This window comes from Rhinatrema bivittatum, chromosome 1 (genome assembly GCF_901001135.1).
Source record: "Rhinatrema bivittatum chromosome 1, aRhiBiv1.1, whole genome shotgun sequence".
Lineage (NCBI taxonomy): Eukaryota > Metazoa > Chordata > Amphibia > Gymnophiona > Rhinatrematidae > Rhinatrema > Rhinatrema bivittatum.
In genome coordinates, this window is record NC_042615.1 from 135,599,182 (window position 1) to 135,617,304 (window position 18,123).

Genomic DNA, 18,123 nt, shown 5'->3' on the forward strand with positions numbered 1-18,123 from the left:
CAAAAGTCATGTGATACTAAGGCATGGTCATTGTGGCATTCCTTTGCACACTCCTGCAAAGAAAAAAACATCTAAACCAAAATATAATCCATCAGCCTCACTTTTACCCTGAATTGAGACATTTATCCCCAAAGAGCTGCCAAGCCCAAAGTAGTTGCCCGTTTCTTCATTTTTGGACTTGAAGGGCTGAAGATATTGATGCACTTGACATTTTGCGCCTTGGAAATTCTCTTTGTTACTGTTTAGGCAACACCAACGCTCCTCCGAAGATTTGGCACATCTTTGATTCGGGCAGCAGTGTTGTCGGCTGATACCTCGCTGCGTGTTTTAGCCCTTGGTGGAGAAGCCTTTCCAGCCACGAATGTCCTCAGAAGCTGGCGAGAAGCGGGAAATCAAACACAAGTGTTTAATCTTTATGGGATAACAGAAGTATCCAGCTGGGCCACATGCTACAGGATCCCTGAAGAACTTCCTAATGCCAGGTGAATAAAATATTGTCCAGAGGTCAAAATAGTTTCAGCTCCCCTCTTCTTTTTAACTTCTTTGCCATCCCTCAGCTCATGCTTGTGCTTCAAGAGATCATTTGCATAAAGTACTTAGTTAAATATTTGTATTAAAAGAGGAAGCAGAACATTTCTTCTAAAGAGGAATACTCACCGTGGGCCTCTGAGTTCGGGACCGATTCAGTAAGCTTAAAGCCTTTACTAATCAGGCCCTTGGCATTTCTCCTAATGCTGCTGAGCTCTTTGCAGCTAGGAAGAATTTAAAGGTGTCGGTGCACATCAGTTTTTGAGACCAGATTGGTCCCTTTTATCAGACACACAGAATTTTTATGCTGTCTTAAAAGATCTTAACAGAATCATCTTTAGATGCCTTTTGTCTAACCAACATAACAATTATCGGAACTTGCAGAGAATCCAGTTTCCTCCAGGAGCAATACAATTATGTACTCTGTGTTAACATAAGAGTATTGCTAATATATAGAGAGCTGTTGCTTGAGAGTTTGTAACACTTTGGAAGGTAATTACAGTATTACGGGAGAAGTACTAGTGGCGTGGAAGCCCAGGGTTCTGTCATGGCAGACGTACTTGTCCGAGCTTAAAGGGAGTGCATGATACAGAAAGGGAGATGGCATGCAGTAAGCATTTTGTAGTGATAATGTTTTTAGGGCTGCTTATAATCTCTTTCCTCTTGGAACGAGCACACATGCCGACTAAATTTGTGTCTCTGTTTTTTGTAGGTTAGAGGAGTGCCCTGTACCACTTGGCAGCCCCCTGTCTGGAACAGTTGTTGAAATCCGAGATGCCAGTGGCATAGCACTTCAGGAAGGGGAGGGACACGTATTTGTGGGTTAGTTTATCCACTTACTACATATGTAAAAAGGAAAAGAGTGTTAACGTTTATTTTATATACATTATGAAGGAAGATGATGATGTTATCTATGTTAAGTGCCCAGCAATAACAAGCAGTTGACGTTCTTCCCCTGGTTCAGTTTTGGATTGTCTTCACTTCCCTGTCCTCCCGTCTTAAAGCAGCAGTACTAGCAAAAGCCAAATTTGAACTCATTCAGTAGGTGGTTAAAAGTAATAATTCATTATTCCCCTCCCCTGCCGTAGCGTGCCCAACTGTACTTGGTCAATAACAGTAATAGTAATAATATCATTCCAGGTTTGACTCCATATTGTCGTAGGAAGGAATAAAATATGAGTTCTGGCAGGTGCCTCAAAATCTCCTGCATCTTTCCCTTGAAAAGATAGGGGAAAGAAATAAATTACAAAGCATACTGTGATATTGTCTGGGGCTGTGTATACTTACAGGATGTTTGCTGTTAGGTGTATTATTTCTTGCTTCTAATCATAAAATGAAGATGCAGACAGTCTCATACCTTCCAGCCGCAGCAGACAAGGGACACAATGAACTGATCACCAATGTCACTGCACTCACTGAGGAATCTTCCCAGTTTGTGCTATCTTTTATTGGGCCAATGTAAAGTAATGCTATACATGATCTTTCCAAACTATATGAGGTCATGTGTGGTTTTAAAATCTTATATCGTTTAGCATCTTTTTCTGTTGCTTCACTAAAAAGTATCACAGCCTACAAAACTTCCAGTTTTCCGCAGAACCAGCACAGCTACTAGAAACTTGCTATACAATAACATGTTGAGGGTTAACATGTGCTAACACTTGCAGCATGAGATACAGTAGGCATGAAAGCCCGTACTAAACACATACAGTGCATCTGCAATAAAACTGAGCACAGTTGCATGTAGAAATTGTTAAAATGAGGGGAGTATCCCCTTGTGCACAAAAGTGCCTTACGTTTGACTGTGAAAAGGCTAGCACACAGACCCTCCACAGCTGACCACTCCCTCCCACTAATGCACCAAAAGTGTAGGGCCCCCCAGATTGCTCCTAGGGCCCTCTGCACTCCATCCCTCCCTCTCTCCCCCACTCCTACCTCGCCACCATCAGGAGGAGCGGTGCTTGCCTCTGGCTGTCCTTGAATCCCAATCTGAATGTGAAGTGCAGCTCGGTGGTACCAATTTGACCATGATGCAAGGCAGAGAGGAGGTTAAGTGCTTCTCCTGCTGAGAAGGGATCCGTGGGGGGGCCTGATGATTTCAGGGCTGTGGAAAATCAGGAAAACATACATTTTTGAGGGGTTGTTGCATCCCCTGGGCTAACTGGCCTGTTTGCTTTGGGCCATTTAGCGTGGGGAAACCTGAAGGTATACTGTAGCCTGTAGAATTTTAGAGTGCGTATATCATTAACTTATTAAAACCCTTGAAAACTACATTTTCTGTGTGTCCATTCAGATTTGAAATCTTTTTGGGATAGTCTTTGAAATTTAGCATGCTTTTAATGACTCTGCTCTTAAATGAGTTAAAACCAATGTTAGGGAAAGTTGCATTAGCCTGAGTGCACCAACTCATTTTTACTAAAGATCCTCAGGATTAAATCCATAGTCCTTGTCTGCTGCTGTTCCTGAAGCTAGTGATTTAAACCTGCTGGAGCTTTTCAGAGGAGAGGCTTTCCCCTCCACCGTGTCTCCTCATTTCTTGTTGCCCGTTTCTCTGGCCTTGTTTTAGTAAAGTTTAATTTTCACTGACTGTACTCTATCGCAAACAGCTTCTCTCTCAGCAAAAGTGTCACATGGAATATTAGACTCCTGTTGCACAGCACCTTAAGCCATTCTGTTGGTTTTCACCTAGCAGTTTCCAGCTGAATTGGAACCAGGGCTGATGTCTGGCATTAACTAGCTGAGGATTTTTATCCCTATTTAGTAACCCTTACTTTTAGAATAAGATACAGAATGATTCGAACAGTTGGAGTGCTTAATATTCCCTGCAAGGGTCCTAGAGCCACTCTCTGAGATGCTAATGGAGCACGCCACTTCAAAATTTACTCTGGGCTGTTGCAGGCCCAGCGAGAGAACCCTTCGGCCATGTTCAGCTTTTGAGGCCCCTAAGCCATAGGAAAAATAAAAATTTAATTTGCAGCTGAGTTGAGAGTGTGTTACATTTTGATCTGATAGGGTTGTACATAAAAACAAATTGTGAAACTACTGAAAGCCAAAAAAATGAACAGGTGTCTAAGTCTTAGGCACAGGCCAAACAGCCCTCCTGGTTGCTCCCTTCTCTGGCCGGCCCTGCCTCTGAGCCCAGAGGATCATTGCTAGTCTTTATTTATTCAAAGGAAGCAGCAATGAAATATACATGGACATAGAGCATGGTCAAGTTATATAGCTCCTTCTTTTGTTTATTATTTATTTATCGGATTTATATTTCACTTTTTGGCACCTCAAAGTGAGTTCTTCAGTTCCCATGGGTGCATCATGGGCCTGGCTCTCTTTGGCCATGACATGCTCCTGTGTGGCAGGTGCCTCTGTGGCAGACGTGTGTGGCAGGTGTTTCTGTGGTTGCAATCTCTGTTTCCTTCCTCTGCAGACCACCTCCTTCCACAGTGTCCAAATCTGTGCCCCCAGTATGGACATCCATGATAAAGTCCTGCTGCAGAGTCACCTGGACCAGTTTTTTGGTCTGTGACAAGTGTACCTTGCATGGTGGACCTCCTCCTGTCCAATGCTTGGATTGCTCTATTGGTGCCAGCTTGGCCTTGACAGCCAACCTGGTGTACTGCCAACGGTGCTTGAGCTGGTTCACTGTCCTAGTGGCCACCGACAGACTGCTGACATCCTTCTCAATGCTCTTCCAGATCTTCCTCACCTTAGTGAATGTCTTCTGACCAAAGAGCGCAGCATTCTTTTCGCAGACCCGCCTCACCAGAAGGTCTTTCTCCTTATCCCAGACGTACACATCCCACTGTCGCCTCTTCTCCTCCTATTGGCTGCTAGTTCCCACCTGTTCATTGCTGTCAGATGAGTGGTGTGTATCCCTACCTTCCTGGGCCCTACTCCCTCTCCCAGCTGCCATCCCACCTTCCCCTCTCTCTGTTCTGGCACCTCCACCACCCTCTTTTCCTCCCCCCTCCCCCCAGCTGCACCCTCTACCTCCTGCACACATCTCCCCTCCCTAGCTATGCTCAACTGACTCACTCACCACACTCCTCCTATCCAGTGCATCACCACCTGCCAGCCTGTCACACTCCATCTTCTCCCCCATTCACAGGCCCTCTGTCACCCTCCATCCTCACCACAACCACTAACACTCACTCTGCTCTTTCAGGAACCTAAAGCAGACAAAAACAGAGACAGACAGACAATTACAGACAAACAAGCAGATGCACTCTAAAGATTCAGTCACAGACAAAAGACAAAAAGATGGGATAACAGCGAGGGAAAAACAAGCAGCACAACAAGATGCCACTCAGCAGTCACAATTTAGTCCCACCATCTACCACCACCCACACAGGGCCCTGGAAGGAGCTGTCTTTTAGAGCCCTGCAAGGAGGAGTGTCCCAGGAAATTTGATGGACATGCATGCACACCAATTGCACTTCAGTGTCACTTTAAACAGCCAATAAGGATTTCTTCAGCATTTTTTTCAATAGCACCGATATTTAGCACCTGTTTTTCACGCGGGTTTCTGCATTGGGGCTTTAGCGTGGGTTTTTGTGCGGATTTTTTTGGCTAGCGCAGGTCTCATTTGCATACTATTTTTTTATTACATCCCGCAGGGCCGCCTGTTTTTTTTTTTTTATCACGCGCACACTCTCAAAAATAAGCTCAATTTTGGCGCGGGTCTTATTATGTTGGCCCCCAAGTCATTAAGAAGAAAATGATACATTTAATGATGCAGCAATTCACATCTTTAAACTGTTAGCCCCAAGGCTCTTACATTTTCAGGCACATCAGGCAAATTGCCTGCAGCACCTGTCAATTAGTAAACTAAAACCTTGTTGCTTCCACAGGGGGAAAAAGGCGGATCTGTTTCTTGGATGATGAAGTCATCGTCCCCTTGGGCACGATGAGAGACACAGGAGACCTGGCAGCAGTGAAGGGTACAAACATGTTTTTCTTGGGTCGGAAGGACAGTCAGATTAAACGTCATGGGACACGCATTAACCTGGCAGTTGTGCAGCAGGTAAGAAAAAGAACACGAAGCAGACCAATATCAGAACAAAACATCACATCCACCATGAGCTAAAGCTTTGTCTCTCACTCCCCTGGTAGAGAAATCAGCAGTATGCGTTTGCCAAAATGACTTGGGCCAGATGCGAAGGAAAGCCGCGTGTGTTCTGCTCACTTGAATGACTGTAAAGTTGCAGCAGGCGGACAGTAAAGAATGCAGCTCAGTGAAGGGCAGTCGCTGTACTTGCTGGAGTCTCTGCTTCCATTGATTTCTTAATCTCTGATAAAGATTTCTGTCTTTATAAATGAAATCAAAGCTTATCTTAATAGTTGTTAGGAAGAAACCTTTTTCCCATAAAAACAGACAATCTATTCACCGTACACTGCTTACTCAGAGGCCTTTTGGTCCTGCCCTTTCAGTGAAATGTAAAGAGCTTTTCTCTTGTGATTTTAGAGCTGGCTTTCGGAAGCCACAGACCCTTCCTCTCCCACCACTGGTCTCCAGTAGGTTGTGTGTGCTGACTAAGAAAGTACCGGTATATGCTTTTTTTGGTGGGGTGGCACCAGACTCCTCCTCATGTGAAAAGACTTTTAGTTTAGGAGTTATTTTCTCCTTTATTTTCATGATAGATCCTCAGGTGGAGAGGCAGGGGCATTTTGATCTCAGTGACTTGGAGTTATCAAAAACTGAAGTGCTTCTTCAGGTGACTGAAGAAGTAACATGTGACAAGAAATATTTGGTTTGCAGGTCTGGCCAGATAACCTGCCTGCCTTTGTGAAATCAGAGTTTGATTCCCAATGAACTTAAGTTGCGCATGTCTAGAGGTGTTGCAGAGACAGCTCTGATGGCTGCTATTCGGCCTCTCTAATTATGGATTACTCCGCTGTGTTTGTCAGGCCCAATCTCTCCCCATGTAGGTAGATCTGTGCCACCCTCATCCCTAGTCTTTCATGTCTTCAATCCACCTGGTTTGTCATTCTCTTTGCTGCACACCCTACAGTGTTACGCCAAGCGTGTCTTTCTCTTGTCTGGTACTTTAGTATTATTTATTTATTTGTTTGTTTGTTTGTTTGTTTGAGTTTTATATACCGTCATTCGGTAAAGCCATCATAACTGTTTACAAAATTTAAATTGTAACTCTCTTAACAATTGTGGAAAAAGTATAACAATGTGCATATTAAACAGAGGTTAAACATTTCAAGTCCAGAAAGTATCATTATGTGGGAGGAGGAAGGATTGTTTGTTCTGGTTGGAGAGAAGTTATTTTGAGGTTTTTGGATGAAAGTTCGATTGGATGTTCAGAAGTATGAAGGTCAGTGTAGAATTTGCGAAACAGCAATGTTTTTAGGTCTTTTTTGAACGTTTTGAGGTTGGGTTGGGTTCTCAGATCTTTAGGTAAGGGAGTTCCAAAATTTAGGGGAGGCAATGGAAAAAGCTCTTTCTCTTGTTGTTAGATGCGCATCTCTGATGGGGGGGATGTTTAAGCATCCTGAGTTGTTTGAACATAGGTTTCTTTGAGAATTCTGGGGGGTTATGTTTAAGCCATTTAGTCCTTGATGATCATTGTTTAGAATTTTATGAATGATGGTCATTGATTTGTGTCCAATGTGTTCTTTAATTGGGAGCCAATGAAGTGAGATCAATATGGGCGTTGTGTTCATTTCTTTTTGTTCCTGTCAGAACTCTGGCTGCTGAGTTCTGCAGAATCTGGAGCGGTTTGAGGTTTGAATAAGGTATTCCAATTAGTAAGGAGTTGCAGTAGTCGAAGGTAGAGAAAATGAGTAGTTGTAAGACCATTCTGAAATCATAAAGGTTAAGAAACAGTTTTAAGTGTCTTAGGTTTAGAAGTCTGTGATATCCTTCTTTAGTTTTATTTGATATGTGGTTCTTAAATGAAAGTTCTTTATCAATGATAATTCCAAGGTTCCTGGTGTGGGTGGTGGGGAGTATAGAGTTCATTTGTTTGTCAAGTAAAGGCAGGGGTGGCAGAGTTGGATTGGGTTTTTTGTCCATGAGTATTATTTCAGTTTTGTCTATGTTGATTATGAGCTTCAGAGAATTTACGAGATGTTTAATTGAGATAAGTAGAGTCGAGATTTTCTTGTAGGTGTCTTCAATCGAATTTTGGATGGGAATTAGAAGTTGAATGTCGTCAGCGTAGAGAAAGTGGGTGATTCCATTATCTTTTAGTAATTGGCAGATGGGGAGAAGGTATATGTTAAATAGAGTGGCGGATAATGCTGATCCCTGGGGAACTCCAGTGTTGAGGTTGGTCTTTCTGGATGGGTTGTTATTGATTAAAACTTGGTAGGCTCTGTCAGATAAATAGGAAGAGAACCATTTTAGAGTGGTGTCAGTTAAGCCGATTTGAGTCAGTCGTTCTAACAGTATATTGTGGTTTACTGTGTCGAAAGCAGCTGAGAGGTCAAGGAGGATGAGTAGGTATTTTTCACCTTTGTCGAAGCCTCTTGGTATTATAACATTTAGTGAGAGAAGGAGAAATTCTGTTTTTAGGTTTTTTCTGAATCCATATTGAGTTGGAGGTAGGATGTTGTTTGTTTCAAGATAGTCGTCAAGTTGGGTGTGTACGACTTTTTCACTGGTTTTGGCTATGAATGATAGGTTTGAGATGGGGCGATAGTTAGCGAGGATTTCAGGATCTAAGTTGTTCTTTTTTAGAATAGGTTTGATAACTGCAGATTTGAGGCTTTTGGGGTAATTACCTTCAGTCAGGGATAAATTGACGATTTTGATGATAGTTTTAGATATGGTGGGTTCAATTGTTTTGAGGGTTGTTATAGGGATGTTGTCTATTGGATGGCTGGCGGGATTCATTTTATTTATAGTAGATTGAATTTTGAGAGTGGAGGCGGTATCAAAATTTGACCATGATGAGGTTATCTTAGTGTTCAATTTGATGTTTTGGTTGTTGTTGGTTATGTTGGTTTGGATTAGATATTATAGATAGAATTTATATATTATAGATATCAGATATTATAGATATCAGATATTATAGATATTAGATATTATAGATATTAGATATGGATTAGATATTATAGATAGAATTCTAAAGTTTCATTCTGCATACTTCTGTTAGCAATCTCTTTATCTGTGCTGTCAGTCTTTCTTAAAACCCATCTGTTCTTCATTCTTTCACCTTAGCTACTTGTCAACAAGATCCAGTGAATAACACCAAAGTGGTTAGTCCTCCTTCTTCCGCACAGTGGATAGCAAGGGGGAGACAGAAGAGTGTCCACTCACTTTATTTTCACCGCAGTTCTGCACTGCCTTATCAAGTGCAGAGTCACCTACGAAGGAAAGAAATCCCTCCCATGGAAATTACAGAAACGTGGAAAAGAATGAGAATGAGCAGGCTGTCATTTGTAAGATTTTAAACACATCCAAATTGCATTGCAGACAGCAGAAAGCCTTAGCCAAGTGGAAACCTGTGCAGTGACTTGGTACCAAGAGGAAAAATTAGTCTTGTTCGTTGTACCCCAAGGCAGCGCAGAAGAACGAGAGATTTTTAGAGAGCTGCAGAAGCATCTGCCACGTCCTGCGTTCCCCGATGATCTGATGATGATTGATGTCCTACCCTTCACATCTCATGGTAAATAAGTGCTCGGACTCTGAAAAACATTACTCGGTACTCATATTAATTTACTTTAGTAGATTGCTGTCAAGTGCAATTGCTGGTTTTTTGTTTTTTTTTGTTGTTTTTTAATGTTGCAGCTCAATAAACACCCCAACATTTATAAACTAAATGTTTCAGAAGGAATAAAAAAGATCACCTTTCTTCTTTATTGGAAGCGCTTTGCTTTATGTATGGTTAGACATCTTTTTATTGCTGCAAGCTGTATTGTGATCCCTTATGTCAAAGTAACAGGCCGATACAGTGCGCTCCATCGAAGCGCACTGTTAACCTGCCCTTGGACGCGTGTTTTCCCTTACCCCTTATTCAGTAAGGGGAGAAAAACACGCGTCCAACCCACAGCACCTAATAGGGCCCTCAACATGCAATGTTGAGGGCCCTGTTAGGTATGCCCGCGCGATTCAGTAAGTAAAATGTGCAGCCAAGCCGCAAATTTTACTTTAAGAAATTAACGCCTACCCAAAGGTAGGCGCTAGCTTCTGCCGGCACCAGGAAAGTGCACAGAAAAGCAGTAAAAACTGCTTTTCTGTGCACCCTCCGACTTAATATCATGACGATATTAAGCCGGAGATCCCGAAAGGTAAAAAAAAGTAAAAAAATAAAAAAATTTAAATGGGCCAGCGGCTGTCAGGCTGAAAACCGGACGCTTAATTTTGCCGGCGTCCGGTTTCCGAGCCCGTGGCTGTCAGCGGGCTCGAGAACCGACACTGGCAAAATTGAGCGTTGGCTGTCAAACCCGCTGACAGCCGCCGCTCCGGGTCAAAAGGAGGCGCTAGGGACTCACTAGTATCCCTAGCGCCTCCTTTTGCCCGTTTCTACCGCACTACCTAATTTAAATACTGTATCGCGCGCATAGGCGAGTGACCTGTGCATGTGCCGGGAGAGCGGGCGTTCGTCCGCTCTCCCGCGGACTTTACTGAATTGGCCCATAAGTGAGTTATGCTGAAAGCTATGTGAATGTAAAAATGTGATTGTAAAGTATTTAAAACATCTGTCAAATTTGACTTACGTGATCAATAGTTATAAGGGAAGAGGTGATTGGTGCTTGTCAAGAATGATGATTCCTTTCACACTCAGATTAGGTTGGGTTTTTTTTTTAATTGGACAAGGCCTCATAGAGTCCCCATATTTTGTTCATAGGCCAGGTGCATTGTTGCTAAGTATTGAAGAACTTTTTCTTTCCATTCTCCCACCCAAATATTTTCTAAGACACTAAAATTTGCAGATGAGGAAGAAGCATGCCATTTAGTTTTTGCATCTTATTCATGCTTTGGCTCAGTGTCTTATCCAAAGATTTTGCATATTAAAGAAAATTAAGGTAAAGCCCTTTGAAAACTTTCAGGCTGAAGGTTTAAATGGGGAAGATCTTTGAAGGCAGCTGGACTTGAAGCTGGAATGGAGGTTCCATGCGTTTTGAAGTCTGGAGGCTTGCTCACCCTCCTGCTCTGAAGTAACTCTGGGCCAGGGCCAGTCTGAAGCCTTCGAGCCATCCCTCAGAAGGGCCAGCTAGAATATACAGACTCCTATGAAGCTAGGGTTAGCATTTACTTACAGGGCATTTTTGTTTTCATGCTGCCCAAAGTTTATGCAATTGCCTTTCCAAGAAGTTTAGATTGGTGGGAATTATCTGAATTTTCAAAGCATTGTAAAGCAGAGATTAATGGGAGTTTTATGTTTGTATCTATTGTATTTTATGTTCATTTTTGTAAGACACTCATAGGATCATTCTTTATTGTGCGATGTGCCGGAGTCACGGAGGTATTATTATTAAAATTAGGGGAAGGGGAGGAGTGTGGGTGGGGTTTGGGCGGAGTTACCTCCCGGCAGTGCTGCGGGCGATAATGTTTTTCACATTATTGCCGGCAGCACCGTGGGAAATAACTACACCTTTTCCTGTGGCGCTATGGGGGCGATAGTATGCGGTGAGGCCACCACACCATGGCAGGTAAAACCGTACCCCCACGATGCAGCCGGCTGCCCACTATCGCCCCCTCGCCCCTCCCCCCTTTTTTTTTGCGAAACATTCTGCTATAAATATAGCAGAATGATGAATCTAGTTGTCAGATTCCTTTGAAAGATGAGAATCTAAACAATTGAAATAAATAAATAGTCCTTCTGTAGTGAACAATTTCCCTGCAATAGTAAACAGAAAATAATTAATGAACATCATTCTAGCTAACTTTCACCTTCTGTTCTGCTATTTTTTATAGCATAGAAAGATCAAAATGTATCTTTCTCCAGAAAACAGTGAGATAGGTGTGAAAGAATTGTAGATATAATTAAGGCAACTAAGAAAGAGCTGCAGAAAACAAGGAAGAAGTGGGAAACATCAAGAAGACAAGAAAATAGAATAGTATGGGCATTAGCTTTTAAGAACTTCAGGACAGCGCTAAATGAATCAAAAAGGCCTGCTATTCAAATGTCATAAAGGAAGCAAACATTCCCACCAGAGAGCTATTCTACCTTAACCAGGGATGGGCTCCACCTTAACCAGGGTGGAACCAGACTGCTGGCACTAACCTTTAAAAAGGAGATAGAGCAGCTTTTAAACTAGAACAAAGGGGAAAGCTGACAGTCGCTCAGCAGCGCATGGTTCGGAGAGAGGTATCTTCAAAGGATACTAATGATGCATTAGAATTAGGGCATCCTGACAGTGAGGTTCCAATAATTAGAAAAATAGTCCAAGTGCCTGTAACTAAAAACTCGCCTGAGCTAAAAAATTCTAACTTATCCCTATCAATTAAAAAGCAGAATGAAAATACAAACAAAAAACAAACTTTGAAATGTTTGTATGCTAATGCCAGAAGTCTAAGAAGTAAGATGGGAGAATTAGAATGTATATCAGTGAATGATGACATAGACTTAATTGGCATCTCAGCGACATGGTGGAAAGAGGATAACCAATTGCACAGTGCTATATCGGGGTACAAATTATATCGCAATGACAGAGAGGAGCACCCGGGAGGAGGTGTGGCGCTTTATGTCCGGGATGGCATAGAGTCCAACAGGATAAACATCCTGCATGAGACTAAATACAAAATTGAATCTTTATGGGTAGAAATCCCTTGTGTGTCAGGGAAGACTATAGTGATAGGGGTATACTACCGTCCACCTGGTCAAGATGATGAGTCTGACAGTGAAATGCTAAGAGAAATTAGGGAAGCTAACCAAATTGGTAGTGCAGTAATAATGGGAGATTTCAATTACCCCAATATTGACTGAGTAAATGTATCATCGGGACACACTAGAGAGATAACGTTCCTGAATGGAATAAAATGCTTTATGGAGCAATTGGTTCAGGAAACAATGAGAGAGGGAGCAATTTTAGATCTAATTCTCAGTGGAGCACAGGACTTGGTGAGAGAGGTAATGGTGGTGGGGCCGCTTGGCAATAGTGATCATAATATGATCAAATTTGATTTAATGACTGGAAGAGGAACAGTGTGCAAATCCAAGGCTCTCGTGCTAAACTTTCAGAAGGGAAACTTTGATAAAATGAGAAAAATTGTTAGAAAAAAACTGAAAGGAGCAGCTACAAAAGTAAAAAGTGTGCAAGAGGCGTGGTCATTGTTAAAAAAAATACCATTCTAGAAGCACAGTCCAGATGTATTCCACATATTAAGAAAGGTGGAAAGAAGGCAAAACGATTACCGGCATGGTTAAAAGGGGAGGTGAAAGAAGCTATTTTAGCCAAAAGATCTTCATTCAAAAACTGGAAGAAGGATCCAACAGAAGAAAATAGGATAAACGTTGGCAAGTTAAATGTAAGACATTGATAAGACAGGCTAAGAGAGAATTTGAAAAGACGTTGGCTGTAGAGGCAAAAACTCACAGTAAAAACTTTTTAAAATATAGCCGAAGCAGAAAGCCTGTGAGGGAGTCAGTTGGACCGTTAGATGATCGAGGGGTTAAAGGGGCACTTAGAGAAGAAAGAATTAAATTATTTATTTGCTTCGGTGTTTACTGAAGAGGATGTTGGGGAGGTACCCGTAATGGAGAAGGTTTTCATAGGTAATGATTCAGATGGACTGAATCAAATCAGGGTGAACCTAGAAGATTGGTAGGCCTGATTGACAATCTGAAGAGTTGTAAATCACCTGGACCGGATGGTATACACCCCAGAGTTCTGAAGGAAATAAAAAATGAAATTTCAGACTTATTAGTAAAAATTTGTAACCTATCATTAAAATCATCCACTGTACCTGAAGACTGGAGGATAGCAAATGTAACCCCAATATTTAAAAAGGGCTCCAGGGGCAATCCGGGAAACTACAGACCGGTTAGCCTGACTTCAGTGGCAGGAAAAATAGTGGAAAGTGTTCTAAACATCAAAATCACAGAACATATAGAAAGACATGGTTTAATGGAACAAAGTCAGCATGGCTTTACCTAGGGCAAGTCTTGCCTCACAAATCTGCTTCACTTTTTTGAAGGAGTTAATAAACATGTGGATAAAGGTGAACCGGTAGATGTAGTAATCTTGGATTTTCAGAAGGCATTTGACAAAGTTCCTCATGAGAGGCTTCTAGGAAAAGTAAAAAGTCATGGGATAGGTGGCGATGTCCTTTCGTGGATTGCAAACTGGCTAAAAGACAGGAAACAGAGAGTAGGATTAAATGGACAATTTTCTCAGTGGAAGGGAGTGGACAGTGGAGTGCCTCAGGGATCTGTATTGGGACCCTTACTTTTCAATATATTTATAAATGATCTCGAAAGAAATACGACGAGTGAGATAATCAAATTTGCAGATGACACAAAATTGTTCAGAGTAGTTAAATCACAAGCAGATTGTGATAAATTGCAGGAAGACTTTGTGAGACTGGAAAATTGAGCATCCAAATGGCAGATGAAATTTAATGTGGATAAGTGCAAGGTGATGCATATAGGGAAAAATAACCCATGCTATAATTACACAATGTTGGGTTCCATATTAGGTGCTACAACCCAAGAAAGAGATCTAGGCGTCATAGTGAATTATTAGAAAGGGAATGGTGAATAAAATGGAAAATGTCATAATGCCTCTGTATCGCTCCATGGTGAGACCGCACCTTGAATACTGTGTACAATTCTGGTCGCCGCATCTCAAAAAAGATATAATTGCGATGGAGAAGGTACAGAGAAGGGCTACCAAAATGATAAGGGGAATGGAACAGCTCCCCTATGAGGAAAGACTAAAGAGGTTAGGACTTTTCAGCTTGGAGAAGAGATGGCTGAGGGGGGATATGATAGAGATGTTTAAAATCATGAGAGGTCTAGAATGGGTAGATGTGAATCTGTTATTTACTCTTTCGGATAGTAGAAAGACTAGGGTGCACTCCATGAAGTTAGCATGGGGCACATTTAAAACTAATTGGAGAAAGTTCTTTTTTACTCAACGCACAATTAAACTCTGGAATTTGTTGCCAGAAGATGTGGTTAGTGCAGTTAGTATAGCTTTGTTTAAAAAAAGGATTGGATAAGTTCTTGGAAGAGAAGTCCATGACCTGCTATTAAGTTCACTTAGAGAATAGCCACTGCCATTAGCAATGGTAACATAGAATAGACTTAGTTTTTGGGTACTTGCCAGGTTCTTATGTCCTGGATTGGCCCCTGTTGGAAACAGGATGCTGGGCTTGATGGACCCTTGGTCTGACCCAGTATGGCATTTTCTTATGTTCTTATGTTCCACATTGTTAATGGCCTCCTAAACATCTCCACAATTATACAATGTATTAGAAACATTCCAGACTGTGATCAGCTTTCTGAATATTACTGTAACAAAATGGGTGTTATCCAAAAAATCTCAAACAGACACTAAAGATAAATCATTCATAATAACTGGTCAACCGGCTTTAAAGGGTCAAAACAAAATAGGTGTTTCATAGGTCCTCAACACAAGAAACAGGAAGCAGATGCAACCACCCTCAAACAATTTTACAATATAAACTCTGAAAACATTAAAAAAAAATCACTGAATAGGAAATGAAGGATGTGCATCATATCCATGCCTTGAATTTCTCCTCAAGAACCTACCAAAATCAATGCTATCCTACCTAGTAACAACTCTAAGGGGTAGATTTTCAAAGATGCGTGCGAGTCATATGCGTGTGCTACCCAGCGCACACATGGATGCCCAATTTTATAATATGCACACACACGTGCGTACATGTTATAAAATCGGGGGTCAGCGCGCACAAGGGGGTGCACACTTGTGCATCCTACGCACGCCAACGCCTGCAGCCTTCCTCAGTTCCCTCACAGTCTGCTCCAATTTCGGAGCGGACTGGGAGGGAACTTCCCAACCCCCTACACTAACCTCCCTTCCCCTTCCCCTAACCTACCCGCCCCTAGCCCTAACCTAGCCCCCCCAAAATCTTTATTTTACCTTTTACGCCTGCCTTGGGGCAGGCACAGGTTGCGAGCACCGGCACGCGATCTCCCGGCACAGCTGCAAATGGCCGCTGTGCCGGGGGCCTCTAGCCTCCCCCCTCCTCGAGTCCCTGGGACTTACGCACGTGACCGGGCCTTGGAAAATTGGCCCGGCACGCGTAATGCTTTGAAAATCTACCCCTAAATGTCTAACTACAACAAGTACACTACCCATGTCAGGCTCACACTAGAAAAAACCTCAATAGATACCTCAAAATGTGCCAACTACTGCCCAGTATTAAACCCACATCATTAGCTAAACTCATGGAGTATATAATTACCAGACAATTATGAAACTATCTAAAAGAGACCAACAGATTGGGCCTGGCACAGTTGGGATTCCGTACATAATACTGTATAGAAACTGTTCTAGTATCCCTATTAGATGGCATGCGACTTACGATGGATCATGGTGTCAGGTCTTCTGATATTCCTTGACTACTCTTTCACATTCGACATAATCGACCACCAAGTTATGCTGACTAGACTAACAAACATTGGTATCTGGGGAAAAGGAAGAAGCTGGTTCAAGTCCTTCCTTACTGGCAAAACCCAAGAAATAATAAATGCACAATCATCCAAACCCTGGCCCCTGAAATGGAGTGTACTTTAATATTTGCCAGATCGTGAATCTTATTCAATGTATACCTCACTCCCATCACAACCATCATAAGGAAATTTGGACTAGTATACATCTATGCAGACAACATTCAAATCCTTATGTAACCCTCTCTTGGTTTCAGAATTCCTAATACAGGGGTCACAGTAAGTACCAGGGCAATTCCACTATCCAGGACCTCTAATCTTCCTCTCATTCATCAGACTTTGGACCCTGGGTGCCAAGGTTCCAGTAGCAGGGAGAACCAAGCCTCTGGGGTACTAAATGGTATGGGTGGTCGTTGAACCCTCATCCGAGGAATATCTCTGAAGCTCTCTGGGATACCTCACCAAAGACCTGATCAGAAGTCTAGGCCCTATTTGAGGCCAATGTAAAGTGGCTCACCTTCTCAGCGACTCTCGTTCTCCTTCATCCATAGCTATGCACTCAGTCCTTGCTTCGCTAGTGATGGCAGAAACGACCTCCTCCAGACCCTCTTCAGCAATTTCATCTGGGGCTGCCTCGGAACACGTTGCTCGCTTGACCGGCAGGCCCATACACATCTCATAGAACAATTTTAAAATGACCGTGCAGGTGTCCATACACACACACACAGGCGCACAAGTGGCGATACACTGGAATTTTAAATCATGTGTGCATTTAACTGCATAAGCTTTAAAATATGCCTAGCACGTGTAAGTAGGCTCCTAAACCGAGGTGATTAGTAACTTGTTTACAAGAATATCGGTATAGAAAAATGCCAAATAAATAAATAAATAATTTTAAGATGTTACTTGAGCAAACATACTTTACATCTCTTCCTTAAGAAATTGATGGCTTTCACATGCGCTAGTGAACAGATTTTAAAACGTGCTCATGTGAGGGATAGTCCCAGTTTTTCCAATTAGTCCACAAGTTGGACCAGTCAATCTTGAGGTCATTCAGACCCTTCTGGTTCTTCATCTGCACTCTCCTCAGTTGACCCAGACTCTTCACTCTGTTATTAAGCCCTAAAACGTGAGATCTACAGGCTTGCTTCTCAGGAGCAGCAGTAAAGTTACGCGGTTAACAAGCTGGTGCGCACTGCAGCAGCAGGTTTTAAAATACTGAGTTATGCACATAATAGTTGGCCCCACCCCTAAACACCCATGTCCTACCCTAACTCCACTCCTTATTTGCTCCTTTAATTTGCACATATATATATGTGTGTGTAAGTCACAGCTTTTAAAAATCTGTTGCTCATGTGCAGTCGACATACACGCATGTATGGGCATTTTCATGCGAGCAATGCTTTTAAAACCCCAACCCCTTAGTTTCCATAGCCCCACTCAGCTACGGATCGGCTGGGCCACTCGAAACATCATTGGATTCATGTCTCTGGGTTCAGTTCCCATTACTATCAATGCTCCCTTCGGACATAGCCACCTCCAAATCCCTATTTAGGATATCAGACTCAGTCCAGCATTGGAATTGACCTAAAAAGTAACAGGAGCACAGCAACAGTAACACTGTAATGCCACGGGTTGTGGCCTCTGAAGGGTGTGGCATTCTGCACATTTGGCAGCACCCATCATCGAGCACCCCACCAGAGTTAGCTGAGGCCAGCCTTGAGAATAGAATAGGCATATACCTTCAGCTCCAGGGGTTGCCTTCAGGCTCCACACTGACTGAGGCACCCTGCTGCTGGACACAGCCCTCCTTGATAAGTTGCTAGGTGATTCTCCAGTTATAAGGACCTGACCCTCCTCTGGGCACGATGATGGTATGGATAGATCCCACCTGAGGTATGGATAGATCAGCCATCATTCTCTCATGCTGTAGGAGCTGGTTAGAAAAATCTCAATACTCCAATGCCTGCTAACTCTAACACTCTTCACTCTCCCTACCTGAGCAAAAGGTCCACGCACATGCTTTCTCCTTTTCTCCTCATGT

The 18,123-nt window shown here is 42.5% G+C and overlaps 1 protein-coding gene across 4 annotated transcripts in view; it reads left to right on the forward strand.

The window, feature by feature from the left end:
* The window catches only part of AASDH (aminoadipate-semialdehyde dehydrogenase), a 139,415-nt gene that overhangs the window by 54,957 nt on the left and 66,335 nt on the right, over positions 1-18,123 (forward strand). For all 4 annotated transcript variants that reach the window (XM_029587262.1, XM_029587279.1, XM_029587270.1 and 1 more), the window contains 4 exons: positions 247-482; positions 1,241-1,350; positions 5,373-5,545; positions 8,951-9,143. In XM_029587262.1, coding sequence (XP_029443122.1) covers positions 247-482; positions 1,241-1,350; positions 5,373-5,545; positions 8,951-9,143 — 712 coding nt within the window. The remainder of the gene's footprint in view (positions 1-246; positions 483-1,240; positions 1,351-5,372; positions 5,546-8,950; positions 9,144-18,123) is intronic.